The 19,191-nt window shown below is 34.4% G+C and overlaps 1 protein-coding gene across 4 annotated transcripts in view; it reads right to left on the bottom strand.

The window, feature by feature from the left end:
• Positions 1-481: 481 nt before the first annotated feature.
• Positions 482-19,191, bottom strand: part of SNX13 (sorting nexin 13) — a 63,902-nt gene continuing 45,192 nt past the window's right edge. Inside the window, exons 17-26 of one of the 4 annotated variants that reach the window (XM_079302927.1) lie at positions 15,879-15,948; positions 14,530-14,702; positions 12,076-12,183; positions 11,233-11,343; positions 9,782-9,943; positions 8,502-8,573; positions 7,484-7,629; positions 5,734-5,802; positions 4,497-4,609; positions 482-4,046 (exon numbers count right to left, since the gene is read on the bottom strand). In XM_079302927.1, coding sequence (XP_079159053.1) covers positions 3,799-4,046; positions 4,497-4,609; positions 5,734-5,802; positions 7,484-7,629; positions 8,502-8,573; positions 9,782-9,943; positions 11,233-11,343; positions 12,076-12,183; positions 14,530-14,702; positions 15,879-15,948 — 1,272 coding nt within the window. In that variant the 3' untranslated portion in view covers positions 482-3,798. Of the gene's footprint in view, positions 4,047-4,496; positions 4,610-5,733; positions 5,803-7,483; positions 7,630-8,501; positions 8,574-9,781; positions 10,023-11,232; positions 11,344-12,075; positions 12,184-14,529; positions 14,703-15,878; positions 15,949-19,191 lie in introns of those variants that run through there. The other 3 variants (XM_079302928.1, XM_079302929.1, XM_079302930.1) reach the window with 3 other exon arrangements.

Below are 19,191 nucleotides of genomic sequence, written 5' to 3'. Positions count from 1 at the left end.
CCAGTCAGCTAGTAAAATTCCTGATATGTGTCCATATCCTGTAGCAAGAGAAAGTGGTAAACACTTTACCAGGGGTCAAAAAACTAACATCTCTCCAGCCCAGGACATCTTTTTGATGAATGTGAAACAGCTGGAATAAACATATCAAGGGTAACAATTGTGATCCCATGGTAGACCCAGCTGTTGCAAAAATAAACCTGGGGGGAAAAAGCCAAAGACTTAAAAAAAAATGCAATATAAACCCCTCCTACATCAGACAGTCCCATTGTTTCTGCTTTATTTTAAAATACAGGACTTACTGCAATCACTGGTCAAAAATGAATGTACAGATTAATTTGTTAGAAGGAAACCCAGTTTATAAAATGTTCAAAAAAATCAAAGAATGGTTGTTTTATTTAAACAGCAAGTTTTATCTTTAGCAACCTTTTGTACCTGCTAGTGAGAAAGTTATTTGAAAAATAAATGGAGACTCAAACTAATACTGTTAATACTTTATTAGTGTAATTTTTTAGCTTTCTATTGGACAGAACATAAATGCAAACTCCAAAAAAAATTCAGAGTCCTCTGCCATTCAGTAGAAGTGACCATGGCAGTCCATTTCATGTTCATTCTTTGTTACAGAAACAAGAGGAGGGAAAGGGGAGGGAAAAAGCATCAATAGAACAATTAGGCACACAGCTGACACTTACTGTACAATGATATGCACAAGTAATTTATAACAGCTCTATGAGTTTATGAGATGTGTTCTTCAGATTCTTCCTTTGTAATATATGAGCTTTGCTCAGGAGAGCAAGGATCATTGAGAACAAAGGAATTAACATAGGAGTAACAAGTTAGACTTTTAAAACAAGTCCTTAAATAAACTAACATAACAACAGAATGCAGAATTGTTCACCTGAGAAAACATTTTTAACCTAGACTTCAGAACATTAAAAATTCATTTATTTTACAGCTATTCAAATACACATGCATTAAATGAAAATATTGCACAAAATTAAAATTTAGATTGTGGAATTGATATAGCTTCATTTTGGTACACATTCTGGTAGCACTTAAAATTTACTGTTTAGTTCTAGCAAACACCAGCAGCACAAGCTTGAGGATAAACCAAATGAAAAATTCAATTGCTCATTTTCTCTTAAAAATAATTAAGGCTAAAACAAGTGCATTTGTTGACAGTGGCACAATTTTCAGCGGCCAGTCACAGCACCTAAAGGCCAGAAGATACACCCAGACACTTAAGTGCTGTAGATTAACATTCAGTTTTGGAGACTTCCTAGGATAATAGGTTCATGAGTTGACAGCGTGGGTACTTCAAATTGTCAACAGGAAAACCTTTTAAATAAAGATACATACAAACTCGTTTTAACAAAAATTACTCATTTCTGATGGTTCTTGCCAGCCAACAGGCACCACTGAATTAGGAAGCCACATTCTGTAATTAAATACAGAAGACAAAACTTCAATACATATATACATATGCACACATGCGTATATAAATGTGTGTATAGGTATATGTAATAAATTCATTAAATAGAACAACTAATAAGCACGGTGTATTATGTTCATTTCACATTCCTAGAGATATTATTTTATTTTTGTACAGAAATGTACCAGATAATTAAAAAAAATAAAAGCCAAATTTGTATATTATCACTATCCTCTTGAAATTTTTCATGGTACCTACAGATCAGTAAAGGTTCCACAGATTTGACAAAACAGTATTTGAACTTCCCACTTTCATACTGCTTAACAAATTCAGTGACTTAAAAGACATAAATTAGATTTGGTAGGATTAATGAGATAATTACTGTATCACCAAGAAAACAACTGCTGAATGATCTTTCGTCAGTCAGATATCAGTTATGCTTGAGCACCCTGACATCAGAGGAAGATACAGGCATGTAAACAATAGGAGCTGGCTATGTTGATTACTTCACACAGAACTCAAGAATTTTGTTAAATTCAAAAGCATTTAACCATCACACTTCTACAGAACCTGCAGAGAGGAAGGGAGAGGGGTTCTTCTATATTTACCAAGTCATCTTACTAGGGATTACAAAAGAAACGGATTTAATTTACAGCATTTAGTTCTGCAATAAAGAAAAAAAACAAGTGCACTTGAGCCCATGCATACTGTATGAGAATGTTAACAGTACAATATGATCACCATTAAGTAATATGATAAAAGGCTACATTTCATTAATAGAGTCCATGAGAAAAATTATCTATATAGAGGTGTCAGTCAATTTAACAAGGTCCTTTGAGAGCCTTCTATCTTGTCTCAGAACACTTTCATCAAAGGTCTATGTTTCTCTCTTGCATAAAAGGACCATTTGCTCCCATTAAGACACAAATTACAACAAGGATCCTTGGGATCCTTGATCTATAACTGTATTTTACCCTGTGTTTAGTGTTCAGAAAAAAAAGGGACTCTGAAAGATTACCTTCTATTCACTCAAGATAGTAGTACTCAAACAGTCAGGGACTACAAAAAAGAAAACATAAACTGAGATATGCTGTGGCCAAACAGGATTATTCAGGTGTTACTGTATTTTTAATCGGACAGAACTTCTTCAATGAAACTAAACAGATGGATGTGGGGCCTTGATGTCAAATTTTTATTAAAATTTTACACTATGCAAAAAATAAAAAAATTATTTAAAAAAATATTGTTGTTTTATTTCCTTTTTATTTTCATATATACACTGAGATGCATTCAGAAATTTCCAAGTGTTTGCATATGACTAATGAAATCTTTTACCTGTGAGGAACCAAGTAATTCTAACATTTTTCCGTATGAGGCTTACGCACTAAAAGATAAGGAATCTTTCAATTAAGTAGGACATAGTTCTTTCACATCCCAAAAAAGCTCCAGATTTTAGTGGAGAGTTGTGTGTAAACTGTGTCTTAGTGCAATTTCCTCATCTTCTAACACAGTATCTATCCTCTTTGAAATATATATCCCTTTCCTTCTACAATATCAACTTATGTTCCAACAGATCAATTGAACATAAATATGATGCTCCTTCTCCACTGAAGTTACATGCAAAATGTATGCCAGGTGCTGTAAGAGCAGCATATGGCCCTTAAAGCTACAGAATAATCAGAATAAAGGGTTTGTTTCTACTGCACCTCTGCTTTCACTAAAACCCCCATTAGATATAAGGTTAGTTTAATTTTCAAAATATGAAAGGTGATGCAAATGTGGCATCAAAGCCACCTTACCTCCACTTTTATTTAATAAATTTACTTTTATGATGGGGCTATAGCTACTTCTCCCCACTCTTCTGAACCAGCTATTCCACAGACTGCTTTTCTGGTTAACTCAGCCTTTACAGGAATGTTAAAATAGCCCTACAGAGCCTCAACACTTGTAACGCCAAACAATTCCACCTGACTCTCACACATTGCACCATCTCCCAGTGCCAGAACACTCTTTTCTTCAATTGTGTCACCACAGTTGTGCTTTACTTGAACAGCCTGGCACTTTGCATTGCTGGCAAAACATCGACTCAGGAACGGAAGGGATCAGCATTCTGATATACTGGGCCAGTTTTCTTCTCTATGTTGCATGAAGACGCACCAAATCATTTAAGAGACACAAACCATTCTGGTAGTGGTTGAATTACAAGTGAAGATGAGAAGATCCACAGGTCTTACAGATGCATTAATAATCTAATATGTGACACTAGAAGACTGGTGCAGAAATGACGGCATGTGAGTTTGAAGCCCCAGAGAATCTGCCCAAGTAATTAATCCTGGACAAACAAACACCAGCTTAATGGATTTGAAGTGTCACCTTTTCTGTAAGGAAGGCGCTTGAGTAGAGTGTAGTCTCTGCTTATATCTCTGCATTTGCTTGGACCTTGAATGCAGTTTGTTGAACAGCTCAGGGAACTTATTTTGTGGAAATAAGGTTTCTAGGAATCTCTCCAGAAACACATACACCATTCTCTTATTCAGCTGACTGTGCTGGAACATTTCGAAGACGCGAAGAATGCCCTTCCGCGTAGTCTCAGCGCCTATGATGTGCTTCAGTTCATCTACAAAAATGGAAGTCACATAGAAGTTAAAGCTAAATTCTACTTCCATGTTAACAACAAACTTAAACTGACTACTGAAATATAGCCTGAAATTCGAGGTAACAGTGCCTCTACATAAACTAAAAATTCTCTTATAGAAGACAGTGTTTCTGAAAATTACTCCACCCTTACCCTGTGGAAGTGGAAACCATGTTTGCAAGAAAAAGTACTGTTTCTGAATATATCTATTTCAGGTACAATTCAATCCTCTAGAAACTTAATACTGGGTTGGCTGTAAGAGAATTACTGACAGTACACATGAAAATGTCAAATGCTGTAATAATTAGAAACTTTTTTCTTTAAACACAGTTCATATATCAATGTTTCTTCTCAGTAATTAAAACAATCAACATTAATTTCAGTAACAATGTATGGTACGTATTATTAGGCTTTTATCCCAGACTCACTTACCTGGCATTACCTCCAGCAATTTGGTTTTCCCTGCCACTCTTGTTCTCATTCTAATAGCTTTGTCCCTTCTTGGAACTGCTTCTGCTAAAATGCCATTGGGCCAAAAAGCATCTCTGTAACAAAAGCAAATCTGTCAAAATACATTAACGTTTTATCAAATGAAAAGCTCTTTTAAATCTCTCAAGGCTAGCTCATAAAATAAATACAAGAAAGAAATTTGCACAAAACCTAACACACACTTCAAATATCAGAAGAGAAAAAAAAATGAAGAATAATGAAGAAGATTAAAAAATCAAAACCAAGTAGTGCAATACTATCAGTAGCTACCATATACTTTTTTAGTAAAGGAATCAGAAGAAATGAAATTTTAATAAAACAATGCAAATCAAAATCATTCAAATTCTGCATAGTTCTTACATAAAATAAACCTAAGCCTTGCTTTTACTAGGCTTTATTGCTATTGAGACTCTATGTCTACTAATTGCTTCATCAAAATTTTGACACTAGCAGTTAGCCTTTCAACAAGCTAAAGATAAGAAGAAATAGTTTCAGTATAGTAGAAAGTCCAGTGTAAAAGGAATCCCTCTAATAAGCTATTTTGCCTCAGGGAAAGACTTTTTTTTTTTCTGAATAAAAAGTACACATTCTTACAGCTTAATCAAATAATAACAGTACACTTGTAAAGTATGACCCTTTGGAGAATATATTACCCTACTTTGACTTTCACTCCAACAAAAAAAAAAAACAAACTAGAAAGAAAAAATGCACATAGCACTTTCTCAATACCAATGTAGAGGTCACTAAAACTTTAAGGAAATGGATAGTTTCAAATTCAGATCTCAGTTCCATTGTATCTATCCAAAGTGAAACATTATCTCAATGCTGGGACTCTTTTAGCAGGAATTGTTTCCTTTAAAAGCAAGTCACATATGCCTTCATCAAGACAAACATTACATCACTACAGTGATAAATGATGAAATCTCTAAGTATACCTGTACTCTAGCTCTTCTGGACTGGTTAACAAAGATGCTTTAAGGTAGAGTAGAAAACTTAAAAATACTCTTTTCCATGTGACAATTGCTTTCTCTCACTTAACAGGAGTAAAAAGCAGCGTATGATACAACTGTATTTTGGAGAATGACAATAATTTCCTCATGTAAGAAGAACAGGAAAACATATAAATATTAGACATCAATTGGTGAGTGTTTCATATTTAACATTATGATAAAAGACATACCTGAAGCGTTTCACTGCATCTGCTACTTGCTCAGGAGATGTCATCCAATCAACATGATCAACTATTTTTCTAAAATCAAAGCAACAAATCTCTTGTTAAATTTTTAAAGCAGAAAACACATAAGTGAAGCATTTTAAAGAGCATTCTAGGGCAAACAAAGTATAATTTCAACTTTCTCCAACTCTATAATACTGCATGATAGGAAGTCACTGATTCTCAAGATAGAAATCTAAGCTCACTGATCACTCTCTAAAGGTAAAGCTTTTTTCTTTTTGGGTAAATATATGATCATGAAGTTGGCTGCAAAGCTGCTGTTGCATCTCCCACCAGCATAAGATAACTGGTTTGCTTGTAGAGCACTCCTTTACATGCTCTACATGGAGCACTCTTAGATTCTGCTTCTGTGACTCATCATTCACCAGGCCGCCATTCACCAACCCATACATACAGCTCTACACCCCAATCTAGGATGCTTACAGAAATGATACAATGATACAATCTGTGTATCACCATAATTCCAGGACTGTTTCTCTAACCTCAATTTGAATTTAGTTTTCTAAGAAACAGAAAATGACAATTTTTCTGCAGAATGCCACTAAATCCCAAGAACTTGATGGGGCAAGGTATGACTGGAGACCAGAAAAAGCCATGAATATCTGAAATGGCTCTAGAAGCAGAAGCAAACTAGTACTACACTACAGCCATCTCTGCCATAAGGAAGCAGCAGCATGTGCACAAACTCTGATGCATATATTACAATCTGGAAAAAGCAAAAAAGTATACAGAGCTGTTCAACAGGGCAGCATGTTCCTGGAAGTACAGTTCTCAAGACAGTTTTCAACTGGCTGTAAGGAATTATTTGAGAAAAACCGGTGCTATTTTATCACATGGTTACATCATTACTGCTACCACAAGTCTATATGTTTAACAGTGATGATGAAAACATCACAAATATAATTGTGAAGGGTAAAAGGAAATGATACAGTAAGGAATGTCCTGAAAAAATGTAATAGGAAGCTACTTCTTAAAATCTAGAAATAAAGTTTCTGATTCATGGCACTAAATCAAAAGTAACAATGCAGCTCTAAACTTGTATCTAGAATTTGTTGTTGTTCTTTATATTTCTTCAAATTTCAGAAATAAATTATTTTAAGGCAAGCCTGGAAACTGTATATTTCTAAGCCGAGGGCAAGAAACATTACTTAATTAACACTATTAACTGGCTTTGCATTAATAAGTGTACATATGAATTATAAAGAACACGGAGTGGCCAAAACAGACCCCGCGAAAGTTCTTTTCCTTTCCCAATTCCATCTTCAAATTGTGAGAGCAAAAACTTAATACAGCAACTCAATATAGTTCACATAACTTGAAAATGCTAGTGTATCATTTGTGGCATTAAAAAGATCTAAGGAGAAATAGTGCAGAAAGTAATAAGTAATATTAATAAAAAATGGCATAGTAGTAAAACAGGGCAAAAAGCATACATATTAAGTTACATTCATAGAAATGTGAACTAATGTGAAAGCTCTTTTGTAAGTTCTCTGGCATGTAAGAATTACTGTATTTTGTTTCAATAATGCTTTGTATTTATCTCCATTTTACACCATATTTGCACTTAGTTCATTAATTTTCTTCAAAGAGGAATGCACAGATTTAAACCACAATAATTTAGTAACACCAAGAACGATGTGTAGAAAGAGACTATACAGCATCACTCACATGATTGCTCTGTGTAAGAAAAACATACCTATTAATTGTGTCACCATATGTTGCTCTAATAAGTTGCTGAAGCAGATTTTTTATATTTCTTCTTAACCACTGATTTCTCTCCTTTAAATCAAAGACTTCATCCATAAGTAGGAGCATCACTCTCAGCGGAATATTGTCATCCACCTGACCACCAAGTAAAAGAAAAAACAGTAAACTTTTATTTCAGTTCAAGAAAACAACAGTTTTAGAAGCTACTTTATGTGTCAAATACTTCAGTATAAGCACAACAATGACAAATAGTTTACTCTGTATTTTACTGTAATGTGAAATCTTCTCTAAATCTTCCATAACACCATTAGGAGCAAAGAAGGAATGAAAATTAAATTTAAAACCAGATACACTGAAATTTTAAAATGTGACAAGAAGAAGCAGCTATTTCAAAAGTCAACAGTTATTACAGAAATTTAATAAGATTAATACATGTAAATATGTCCTAAAGAGATACCTTATTCCTGACCTCTTCATTGGTTGCTGTGTTTCCAACTGCCTTACACAAAAACTTGGGAAGGAGCATTTCTTGGGCACTATTTTCTTATGGACATTAAAAACAGTGACATTTCACTGTGATGAACTGCTCTTTATTTAGACATCATTGTAACCTGCCTGACTATCCAGTGCTTTTATGCTTGAAGATTAAGAAAAGGATCATAATTTTACTTTTATAGTAGATCATGTTACACAGATTGGCCTACAAAAAACATGTTGGAGGGAAAAGAGAAAAAAAAAACAAACAAAAGTGAAACCCCCAGCCATAAAACACAGAAACAGTAATACATGCACTCTTCACAATACTTCAATGTTGTGCCAAACCATTTCAGTGCTAGAAAAAATGTTAATTTTAAAAGGAAGTATGCAAATTTCTTTTAAAAAAGCTTAGAAGTGTTTTGAAGTGCCTGATCTACTGTCAGAAAACAATAAAAGTATAGCTGAATGTATAATAAGTAACTAATTGGTTTCAGAGGTGGCAGTTTACAAAGGACAAATGTCAGACTCACATTGTCATCAATTGGTGCTGCAACACGGCAATGGTCAGGATCTGAATAGGTTTTCTGCATCAGAGGTGGCACCTGCAATACAAAAGGCTATGTTAAAGATGGAAAAAATACTTTATAGAGTATGCATAGCTCAGAAAAAAAAATGATAAGAAGTTTGGTTATGAAAATATAAACAAACAACATTTAGTCAAAAGTAACTGCAAACTAATGCAGACAAATATACATCAGGTCTTTCACCTTCAAAATCAAAATCAAGTCTGTATACATTTCTGTATAGCTACCAAAATTACCAACACCTTTAAGACAATCCACATCTAATCAATCAAGTGCCTAATGCTTCAACTGAAAAACACCTAAATTCTTATCAGACTGACTTTTTCCTTTTTGGTATTTCTTCCTGATCTTAACTCCTGCCTAGTCCCTGGCTTCCCAGTGAGTACAACTGCAAATATATTGTTAGTCATAGGAAGTAACCAGCAATGAGAAAGTTCAAAGATAGTTCTTTTACTCTGCAAGTAATTAAAAAACTCACATATCCCCCTAGGCCCCAATTTATTATTCCCTTTCATGATTTAAGGGTTAATTCACCCATCTCAGTTGCTGTTCTACATCTGCCATATATAACTGCTTTGGTAGCACAAAATGGAACAACCCTAACCACAGACCTTACAACTACACACAGAAAGAGGAAGACCAGAGAAATAAAGGGAAGATGAAAATGTTCTGAGCATAACTATTTTCACAGGACTTCCAGACTGCATGTCACGCTACCGTTCCTCACCTCTAAAGTATTATATTTGATGAATATAAGAGATGAGGGAGGACGGCATGAAAGACAGAAAAAAAAAAAAATTTAAACAAGAATTCAGCAAGGAATAAGCAGAAAAGAGGCTATCTCCTTATTCTCAGTTTCAAAATATGGGGTTTTTTTTCCCTAACGAAAATAGCAGATGCAGGAAATTAGCTGATTGAGAATGGTTTGTTAAAAAATAAGAAAAGCCATGAATCTCATGTTCTTCTCAAGTTAGTTCTTTGAATTAAGTGAAGGAGAACTGTAACAGTCTGTAGATGCCATCTTAAGATGCCACATGTTACTTAACAGCAAAGATCTCAATTTTTGTAGTAAAATGCCTGTTGAACCTTATTAAAAGTTGCAGGTACAAAAGAGATTGATCTTCTTTTTAATGATTTGACTCATCTATATAACATTAGTTTAAGTGAGTCAATAGTGACTCTTCTGTTAATTTACTAGTATGTATTAACCACCAGTATTTTCTTACCTTGAAAAATGATTGCTTTATGTCTTGTCCCAGTCTCTCTGACATTTTACCCATGTTGTCTGACATTTTAGTCATTCCCTCTGCCAGGCTGTCAGGGATAGACTTGACTGCATTTGATACGTTTCTCATAGAGTTACGCAGTGGATTTACAAATGTGTCCATCTGAAGGGGAAGATGTTTAACCAGAATTGTATAATCTATGAGGACACCAGCATATTAATACACTATGAGAAGTATGGCTCTGTTCCAGAGAACAAAATAGAAGAACAACTCAAATTACTTAATTCATTACAGAATGCAGAATACAGTTTTAATTTTACTTCCATTTATATTTCTCATTTGTTACAGCCCTACTGCAGCTATTTACATCTCTCAACAGATGTTTTCCTGAGTCATTTCCATTTCCCATCCCTTGGTTTTTCTTAGCTTAATTTTAGTTTCCTTTTCTTCATTCAATACCATCTCTCCCTTCCAAGCTTTCTACTTCCAGATGTTTCAATTCTGCTTTCAACTCTTCATCTTTGCAACATGCCTCTTCTAAACAGCACTGGAATAGTATGCATCATGATAAGTATAAATTAAAAACATGCAGTAGTTCCACAGACACTGCTACACTTTTTTTTTCAGTATGTACTCTAAATTCAGTCCAAACAGAGGCACAAATACCAGAGTGATGCCCTTTAAGAAGTTATGATTATAAAGAATCTTGTAAGCTGGAAAATACATCTTAGCAATTATATAAACCTTGATAAATATTTAACAATTTCACTGTTAATTATTTAAAGAATATAGGCAGGACAGTAACTTGAGGTGACAACGGAGTTGCTTTTTATATCTAAATCACTTCAACTTTAGAAATGGCTACATTTGCAAAGTAGATGGTCAAACACACCGGTCAACTGAACAAAGAATCACTTGTCTGAAGGCAGCTCTGGTGGCTTAACAAAAAGGATGCAGAGCCCAGAGCTCTGAATTTGACCAATGACTCTGGATGGTTACATCTAAATACATAACAGGTGCTTTTGAAGGGAAATGCATATCAGGTTTTGGGCTGAAGAGTGGAAAGCATGGAGCAGCAAATACAGAGTAAAGAACTGAAAAGAGAAATCAGAAGGAATAAGACCATGAAAAAAAAAATCACAGATGTCTGACAGAAAGCAACTTGCAACAAACACACTTTTAGAGTAGTAGTCTCAGTGCAATTCACTGCATATAATTTCAAAATTTTATTTTCTTGTCATACAAACACATTTACCTATTATAAAAATAGTAATTTTTTGGTTCTGTATGTCCTCAGATACTTTGCCACTGAAAGTTTTAAAGCAACTCACCTGCAAGCTGCTTTCAAAGTGCTATATAGCTCTTTAATATTAGTTCAACATGTCTGTTTAATGCAATCATTGCATGAATGAATTCTCTAAAGTTCCCTTGACTATACAAAATATTCTTACCTTCCGTGCAAAATCTCCCTTCCCTTTGCTGTAGGCTTTATTCTCCAGGAAATCATACACATAATGGGCTAAAGCTGGAGAAGCTTTCATCATTTCAGGATTTAACAAGAGCTGAGTAAAATAATTTTTTAAAGTTACTTTAATACATAATGAACAAGATACAATCAAAGGCATCACATCTAGCAATGTATTTTTTCATTCCTGAATTTTATTCCAACATTATAATAGTCTCAAGATGGAAACAGTATGTTTCTTAGTTATTGCCATGATTTTAAGCACTACAGTTATCATAGCATCTCAAAGAAAAATACACAGCTTTATCATCAAACTGTCCTTTCACAGTGTTTTACTCATCTTCATTATTTACTGTTTACATGTCCATTGACTTGGTCAACATATTTTAGTGTTATGTGACCAGAAAGTCCCTATGAAGGAAGACAATGGAATTTTTTGGGGAGCTGATACAGGCCTTATCTGAACAGAGGAACTGTGTGGTTTGCTACACTGCTGGAGTGGTTGCCATGGACATCTTTACACAGAAGCAGAAGAGAAAGTGACCACAAAGATGTCAGCAGGAGAAGGTCAAAGGCATAAAGCTCAAAAACAACAAACCTGCAACCTAATCAGCTCAGCAAAGCTGTGACAGAACTGGCTGAAAATAAACCAAAACACCAAAGAAAATGCAAGCTTATAGTATCAAATTTTTATGGTATATTATTTAGTTTTGTGTAACAACTACAACAGGCTTTTTTTTTCTCTTTTACAAAAGAAGAAACCACAAAGGCAAGCTACCTCCAAAAAATAATTCCAAGCACAGAGCTAAAAAATACAATAGCAGCTTACCTGCAAATAAGCATTTAAATCTTTTTTCCTCTTTTCCAAAAACTCTCTGTCCATATTGTTAAATGTTTTTTTGCCAGGAAGTTTTAGTATATTTGCAAGGTTTTCAAACTAGAAAAAAAGAGAAGATTTTTTTGTTCTGTTTTCAAGAGTTTCAAGTATTCGTATAAGGACATTTTATTCACCTATTCTTATATATCATCTAATACCTGACAGAAAGAATACTGCATCATGCCTGGAACTCAGAATTCTCAGAGAAGCCTAAGTGAGAGGTATGCTGTCAAGAACAAATGTATGAAAATTTCCAGGAGGCGAGAGATCAAGGGTAAAATTTAATTTCTTGTGAAATTCTCTTTTGAAATACACTTTTGAAATACAAACCAACAGAGTGTGCAAAAGGCTTAGGCTCAAAATTGATTATGATTATTTGGAATGAAATTACTAGGATTATGAGACTATATATAAAAATTTTCAAGGGAACTTGAAAATCTTTTTAAAATCCCTTTCCTTTCCTATCTTGATCAAGCCTATTAAGGAAATAATTAAGTTTTTTTTCCCTGGAGAGATGGCAGCACCCGGTTTACACACAGGTTATCACAACATGCTCTATATGTCAAGATCTGTGCCTTTTTTCCAGGTAATGACAGTAACTGGCATTGGTCAAAATGCATTCTGATACAGTTTTGCAGGAAGAATGGCAGTCCCAGGGAAGCAGAAAGGAAAGAAGAGGCCCTAACACTTATTAAGGCTGAATATATTTGGTAAAATACACAAAAAATTAAAAAGTAACAAGAACAGGACTTGAAGAATCAGGACTATCCCCATACAGAATCCAGACTTCCTGTAAGTAATATCCTTAAGGTGGTAAAGAGAGAAACATACAGTATTTCAGGCTTTAAGAAACAATCTGGAATCAGGTTTTATCCTTTTCCTCTAGAAAAGACCACAGCATTACAGATTTTAAGATATATTTTCTATTCAGTCCTTGCAAGATCTCTTCCTGTATCATTAACCTTTGGAAGGCCATGAAGCTCATATAAAATTTATAGCTTGTAGAAAGCACCAAAGAATAGCTCTTTATAAATTCCATTCCCTTGCAAGTAGGTCATATGGGAAAATAACTGAACAGGAGATGGTCTAGTTTTCATTTGGACTCTTATATCTAAGCAGAAGCAATGTAAGCAACTAACAGCCTCTATTTTAAATATAGATATCTACTTCAAATGGTATTTATTACATGACTGACTAAAGGAACTGGTGTGAATCTATTCAGTGCTCTGAGGAAAAAAACTCACTTTCAACAGCTAACTTAAATTCCATTTTGGATCAACTCCTATTTTCTCTGAAAAGTAGTCCCTGCCCTTCTTATTAATTTTAAATCAATGATTCTAACTTTTACCCTTAACATGTCAGTAAGAATGTCTAAGATAAGCACACTGAGATGCCACAGCAAATCACAGAAATCTGCCTACTTTTTTCAGTCTTAGTGCTCTAGGGTAACACTTCTAGTCTCTGTAAGTTCAATCAGGCTTAACAACCAGAAATGTTGAGCTTTCATATTTTGAACATCTTTGCTTTTGCCATTCATTTTACTCATTTGAAGTTATGTCAGTTTTAAATGACTGTCCCGTATCAGCAGAATGTTAATTCACTCTAAGATTCAGGATTCTTCAAAACACTGAATTAATTTTAAAAAATCAATTTGAAGGAGCACAAAAGGTGGTATATCAAATCTATTGACAGCACACTAAGATCATCAAAAATTTACAGGAAAGTTGGCCTTCGTTTATAATTAATCCAAATATTCAATGTTCGCTTTTTTAGTAAAGCTTTTTCAATTTTTATTATTGCTGTAACTTTAAAATGCTAACTTAACTGCACAGAATTTGTTCTCTATAACTCTCAATAACAGAGTAAAGGGATATAAACTAACACTTCTGACTAGTTCAAAGGTTATGCAGTCAAATCTGACTTCTCCAAAGGCTTGGTTTAAAAGCACTTCAGCCCCTTTTTAAAGGAAATGTGTTTTTGTCCTTTTTCCATGTAGGTTCCACTTAGAACAAGCTGGTGAATTATAACTCTCTATTTATTCCTTCTTTCATTTTAGGAGGCTTAAGAGTCTGAGAATACAAGTACAGCAGTAAAAGGCAGATTGCTAGTAGTATAGTGAAGTGCTACCAACTCTCCCTTTTGGGACCTCACCAGTTCTTAACATTCAATTAAAACCTAAATACCTATTTCCCAACCTCAGCTTTTGTTTGTTAATCTTTGTGACAAATATAACTAACTCCCTCTGAGACAAACAGCACTTCCATACAAAGATTTAAAGCAAAATTAAGCAGCATGGGAAGAGGGGGGTTTCTAAGTTCCATTTCTTTTCCATAGAGTAATCATACAAGCACTGGTTATTAAACTACAGACAGGAATGCCTATAGGGAGCTTCATGAGGTGGGTTACCTGCTCAGTGATCCTCATGTGGAAGTCATGGAAGTCACTGTAGCGCCGATACGTTTTCCACATCTCCTCGCTGTTTGCGTTCCGCCGGTGGACGGTGATGGCGTACAGGGCATATGTCTTGCCGTGGTCATTGCACACTCCTGCCACAGCATATGGGTCAGAGTCAGCATAGACTAGTGGTTTTCAAAACAAAAACAAAAAAGGAACAAACAGAAAGAAGGAAGACGAAAGGACACAAATGTGAAGTGAAGAAATGTCTGGAATGACAGGCTTGAAAGACAAAAATGGACATGCAAGCAGGAGACTAAACTATCCCTTTAACTTAAACCCTGTATGATTCCCTCCAAAACCTACTACATAAACTTAAATAGAGATTAAGCAGCTTTAAAGCTAGACAGTTTTCAGTGACATGCAAAACATAAACAAACAGAAAATTTTAAAACGTTTAAATAGTAAATAGATCTTAAAAAAAATAATTAAACGTAAAGAACTCAAGATGGAGGTGAAAGACAACTGTGAAACCAGAAGAAATTCCAGTCTGCAAAGTAGTCTAATCACATTGCAAAAGTCTGCCCATCGAAAAATCTATAAATACATGACAGTGATTGCAAGCTGCAAGCATTCAGTTTTGTTATTGGCATCAGCAGTTTGTTATTAACACTCAGATAAAAAAACTCTCCATGCTATTTTAGTCCACTATACATACAGACATGTGTACATATATATAATGCATTCTCTGCATGTGCACATACACATTGTATGGAAAAGTCAATTCAAAAATGAAAAGAATATAGCTCTCTGAAATAGAAGCAAACATCTTTTTGATCTCTGTTAAATATCTCATGTAATAAAGAAAAACAATTTCTAGCTAAAGTTTTTAAAAGATAACCAAAAATGCTACCACAATTAGGACATAAGCTACTTCCTTAAACTAAGTCAGTAAGAAAGTAGAAGGAATAAGGGAAAAATATTATACTAAGAGAATGAAACAGTCAAGAATTATAATTCTGTGACTAGAGAGATGGATTTCAGAATTTCTTAAAATAATTGCTAAAATAAATCCTACTCAATAGTAAGTATAATGAATGGTTCTCCAGAGACAAAAGTAGTAATAATAATAATATCATGAGTAATAAAAATTAAATCACTTTTTAAGAACAGATATATAATCTGTGACCTATAGAACAAATACTGTAAAGATTTCCAGAAGGACTTAATGGAAAATATGAATTCAGATGTTTTATGAGGCCAAAAAATAAGACAATCAGGATTTCAAGGGCCTGTAATATTACAAAACTCAAAATAAATGGTGGAAAAAAAGTAAGCAGACATCATAAAAACTCACTTACCAGTATCTGAGATGTATGCATGAAGCTGAACTGTCTCATCAGAAGGGACATTTGAAAGGTCATCTAAGGACTGCAGGGTGGGGAGATAATGTAGGAGAAAAAAATGGGAAAAAATGCTAAGATCAGAAATCCATTGTATTTGAGATGTGTTTTGATTAATCTATTTAATTCTCAAACTTTCAGTTCAGTATATTAAAAGCTTAGTGCACTGTAACAATGCAGGTGCTCGTTATCAAAGCTGTTCTTTTGCACAGTACAGAAGCTTTCATCTCCTCCATCACTTCACAAATAGTTCTGTTGACCACTCATATTTGATCTAACATATTTGCCACTTCAATCTGATATCTCAACTCTAATGGAAATACAGCTAAAAATGGTCTTTTACTGAGCACTGGGAAAAAAAAAAACCAACAAAACCAAAAAAATCTCTCAAACATCTGGGGAGATACAGATATTGTGTAACAGGTCTTTTGGCTTTTACTTTGATAGCATTCTGTTTTCTTTCCAATGCCTTTACACAAGACACAAATGTTACACAGTAGTAGAAACTGGAAGGTTTTCTGCTTTATGTTAAAAAAAAAGCCCAGCCACCACTTTTCTCAGAAATATTTTTGTCATAAAAAGATGAACAGATACATCCTCAGCTGAGACATGTTCTGTCTCCATATTTAATAATTAATGGGATCAAAAGAACCTTATGGGTTTAGAGATGCTTTGTTTTTAGTTAAAATTAATACATCTGATTACTAAGATTTAACACAATAAAGGTCTTCAAGACTGTTGAAAGACTTGCATATGAAACTGAAAGAAATAGAGGATAGGCCACTATGCATCCTAATCTGAAATTACCAGCTTAAAAAAAAACAGAGTTGGAGCTACCTAAGTAGAATTCACTGACAGTGTGATCCCAGTTACTTGATATGTTTTACCCCAGAATTCTAAAATTCTCCAAAGAAACACTTTCAGAATTAATACAGCTATCTGCTATCTTTTATAATTTAACCAAACCAATTTAATAGTGACTTATCACACAAAGTTACCTACAATGATGAGGTAACTTGTTAGCAGTCTCATGCCCATATCAGAAACTCTACCTACATCAATTCACTTCCTAAATCTGTTTCCTTAAACATAAAAAAATTAATCAAAAGATAGGGTGAACTTAAACACGAATTATTTAAAGACTCTGCTATTGCCTCTTCTTCATCTGAATATCAACTCCACAATAAACCAACATCATTCTCCATCCCTTCCTCCTCTACCTCTCTAAAATAAATGGCCTGAATGTCTACTACTGAAGGCAAGGGAAATAACATTTCTGTTATTGCAGTAGGGAGTCTCCTGAATGATATGCTTGTAGACTTATAGCACTAAGGTCCCAGACTGAGAAAAGCCAGAAAAAAGAAAAGCCCTTCTGGGGAAATCTGTTTTGCCACTACATGCTATAGTGCTAGGAGTTTATGTCTGTTGAACGGTAGAACAGATGAATTTATGCAAAAATATTTTGACAGCAGACATCATCTTTACCTCAAGAATCTATAAGTTACTGGATGCTGGAGAGTTATTCTGGTAAAGTATCACCATAAGTGGGCTGTTCCTTTAATCTTTATCCTTGTTCTCAGTCATTGCTGGACACAGCACTCGGACTTAGTCCACTCTTGAGCAAGTCCCTTGGACAGCCATGACCCTGTCAGATGTGCTGCTCTATACTGCAGTGCTCAATTTAGAAGCAGAGCATCACCTGAGAATGGCTAACAGAAGACATTTGTTGAAGCTTGAATAAAGTGCTTCATGTTCTGAAAGCTCTAGGATTTAATTATCAATAAGATGGAAGGGATGTGACGTTAGAACACAACTATCAACTGCTCAAATGTTTTGTCTGCTACAAAACACTGACACTAAGGTACTGTTAAATTTTTTTTAAGGCGTAATTCTTTCTTTTTTTCTTGCTTCCCTTCACTGTCACTCAAGTACAGATTTCTCTGTGATACTGAGTGGAGGTTCAAGCTGACATATGCAAATGACAGCCAAAAGTTCAACCCAGCCACTTCTGCTGTCTTTCAAGCTCTTGGAACACCTGTGTAACTCCTCCTATTTACTCAATGCAAAGCTCTCATTATGGATCCTTTAGAGGAAATCTGCAAGAGTCTACAAATATTAACAGTGATTTTATACTTCCCGAATGTGAACCACTGGTTTAATATAGTAGATTAATGTATCAAATAAAAAGTCAGAAATTAAGATATTTTTGTAAAACAACTTTTCCTCAAAACAGTTTTGAGCTTCTCTTACAAATTCTTCCACTGAAAGTATGAACTGCAGACAATTTATTTTATAACAGAAACTTTAGGAAACACTCAGCTGCTGTGGTATGGCACTATACAGTAACTATTAATACAAGTAAATTAAAAGGCTGAAACCTGAACAGATAACACAACAGACAGACATTTAATATGAGCTAATATCCCTGCCATTAGATATATTCACAGGAACACAAGTTAATTAAAAACCTAAAAATACCACATCACAACCCAACCTCATTTAATACATTGTCATTAGCTGCAAGTACAGAAATTCCCTGACCTTTGAAGTAACCTTTCCAAGGTCTATTTTTCTTACGTAACAGACTAACACAAGGGAGCTAAACTATGTGTACAGAAATTTACTCTTGACATGGAATTCAGCCAGCAAAAACTAATCTATCAGTATTCAAACACCTGTAAAAGCACTGAACATCCTGAAAAATATGGACTACAGAAAAGTACAAGTAGTTCTGCATAAAGCGAAATTTACTTATGTATTTCTCCTAGAATGTTCCTAACTTTTCATAATAAATGTAGTATCCTATAAATACACTTGTCACAACAAAAACAAAAATCAAGTCTTTGAAGGCTCCCATGCAAATACCTATTTGCACTACAACAGTGCTTGGTAAAGACTTAAGAACTTTCTAACTTAGCTTGGAAAGTCACTTGAAACAAAGCAGCAGATAACCACTAGGCAGATAAGTCACCACAATGACAAATCCTCATCCATAAAACATAACTCTGGTATCTCACAATATTAGAAAGAGTACTTTTAAAGAGATTAGTCATTTAAAAGGCTCTTGTGAAAAAATAAGGCTAAATTAAGTTTTTCTTCTGCACATTCCAGGTGTTTGCATAAATTGCTAAACACCTCCCCTTTTCTTTATGTTTCAAAATGTCAACAACACGAAAATAACAGGAAAGAAAATCCCAGTTTAAGTTAAAAAGCCATCCAAAACCCACAAAAAACCAAACCTCATAAACAACCAACCCTCACACTGAAACAC

Source organism: Erithacus rubecula (assembly GCF_903797595.1).
Source record: "Erithacus rubecula genome assembly, chromosome: 3".
NCBI lineage: Eukaryota > Metazoa > Chordata > Aves > Passeriformes > Muscicapidae > Erithacus > Erithacus rubecula.
The sequence above is the reverse complement of the archived record's forward strand: the minus strand, read 5'-3'. Positions and strand labels throughout refer to the sequence as shown.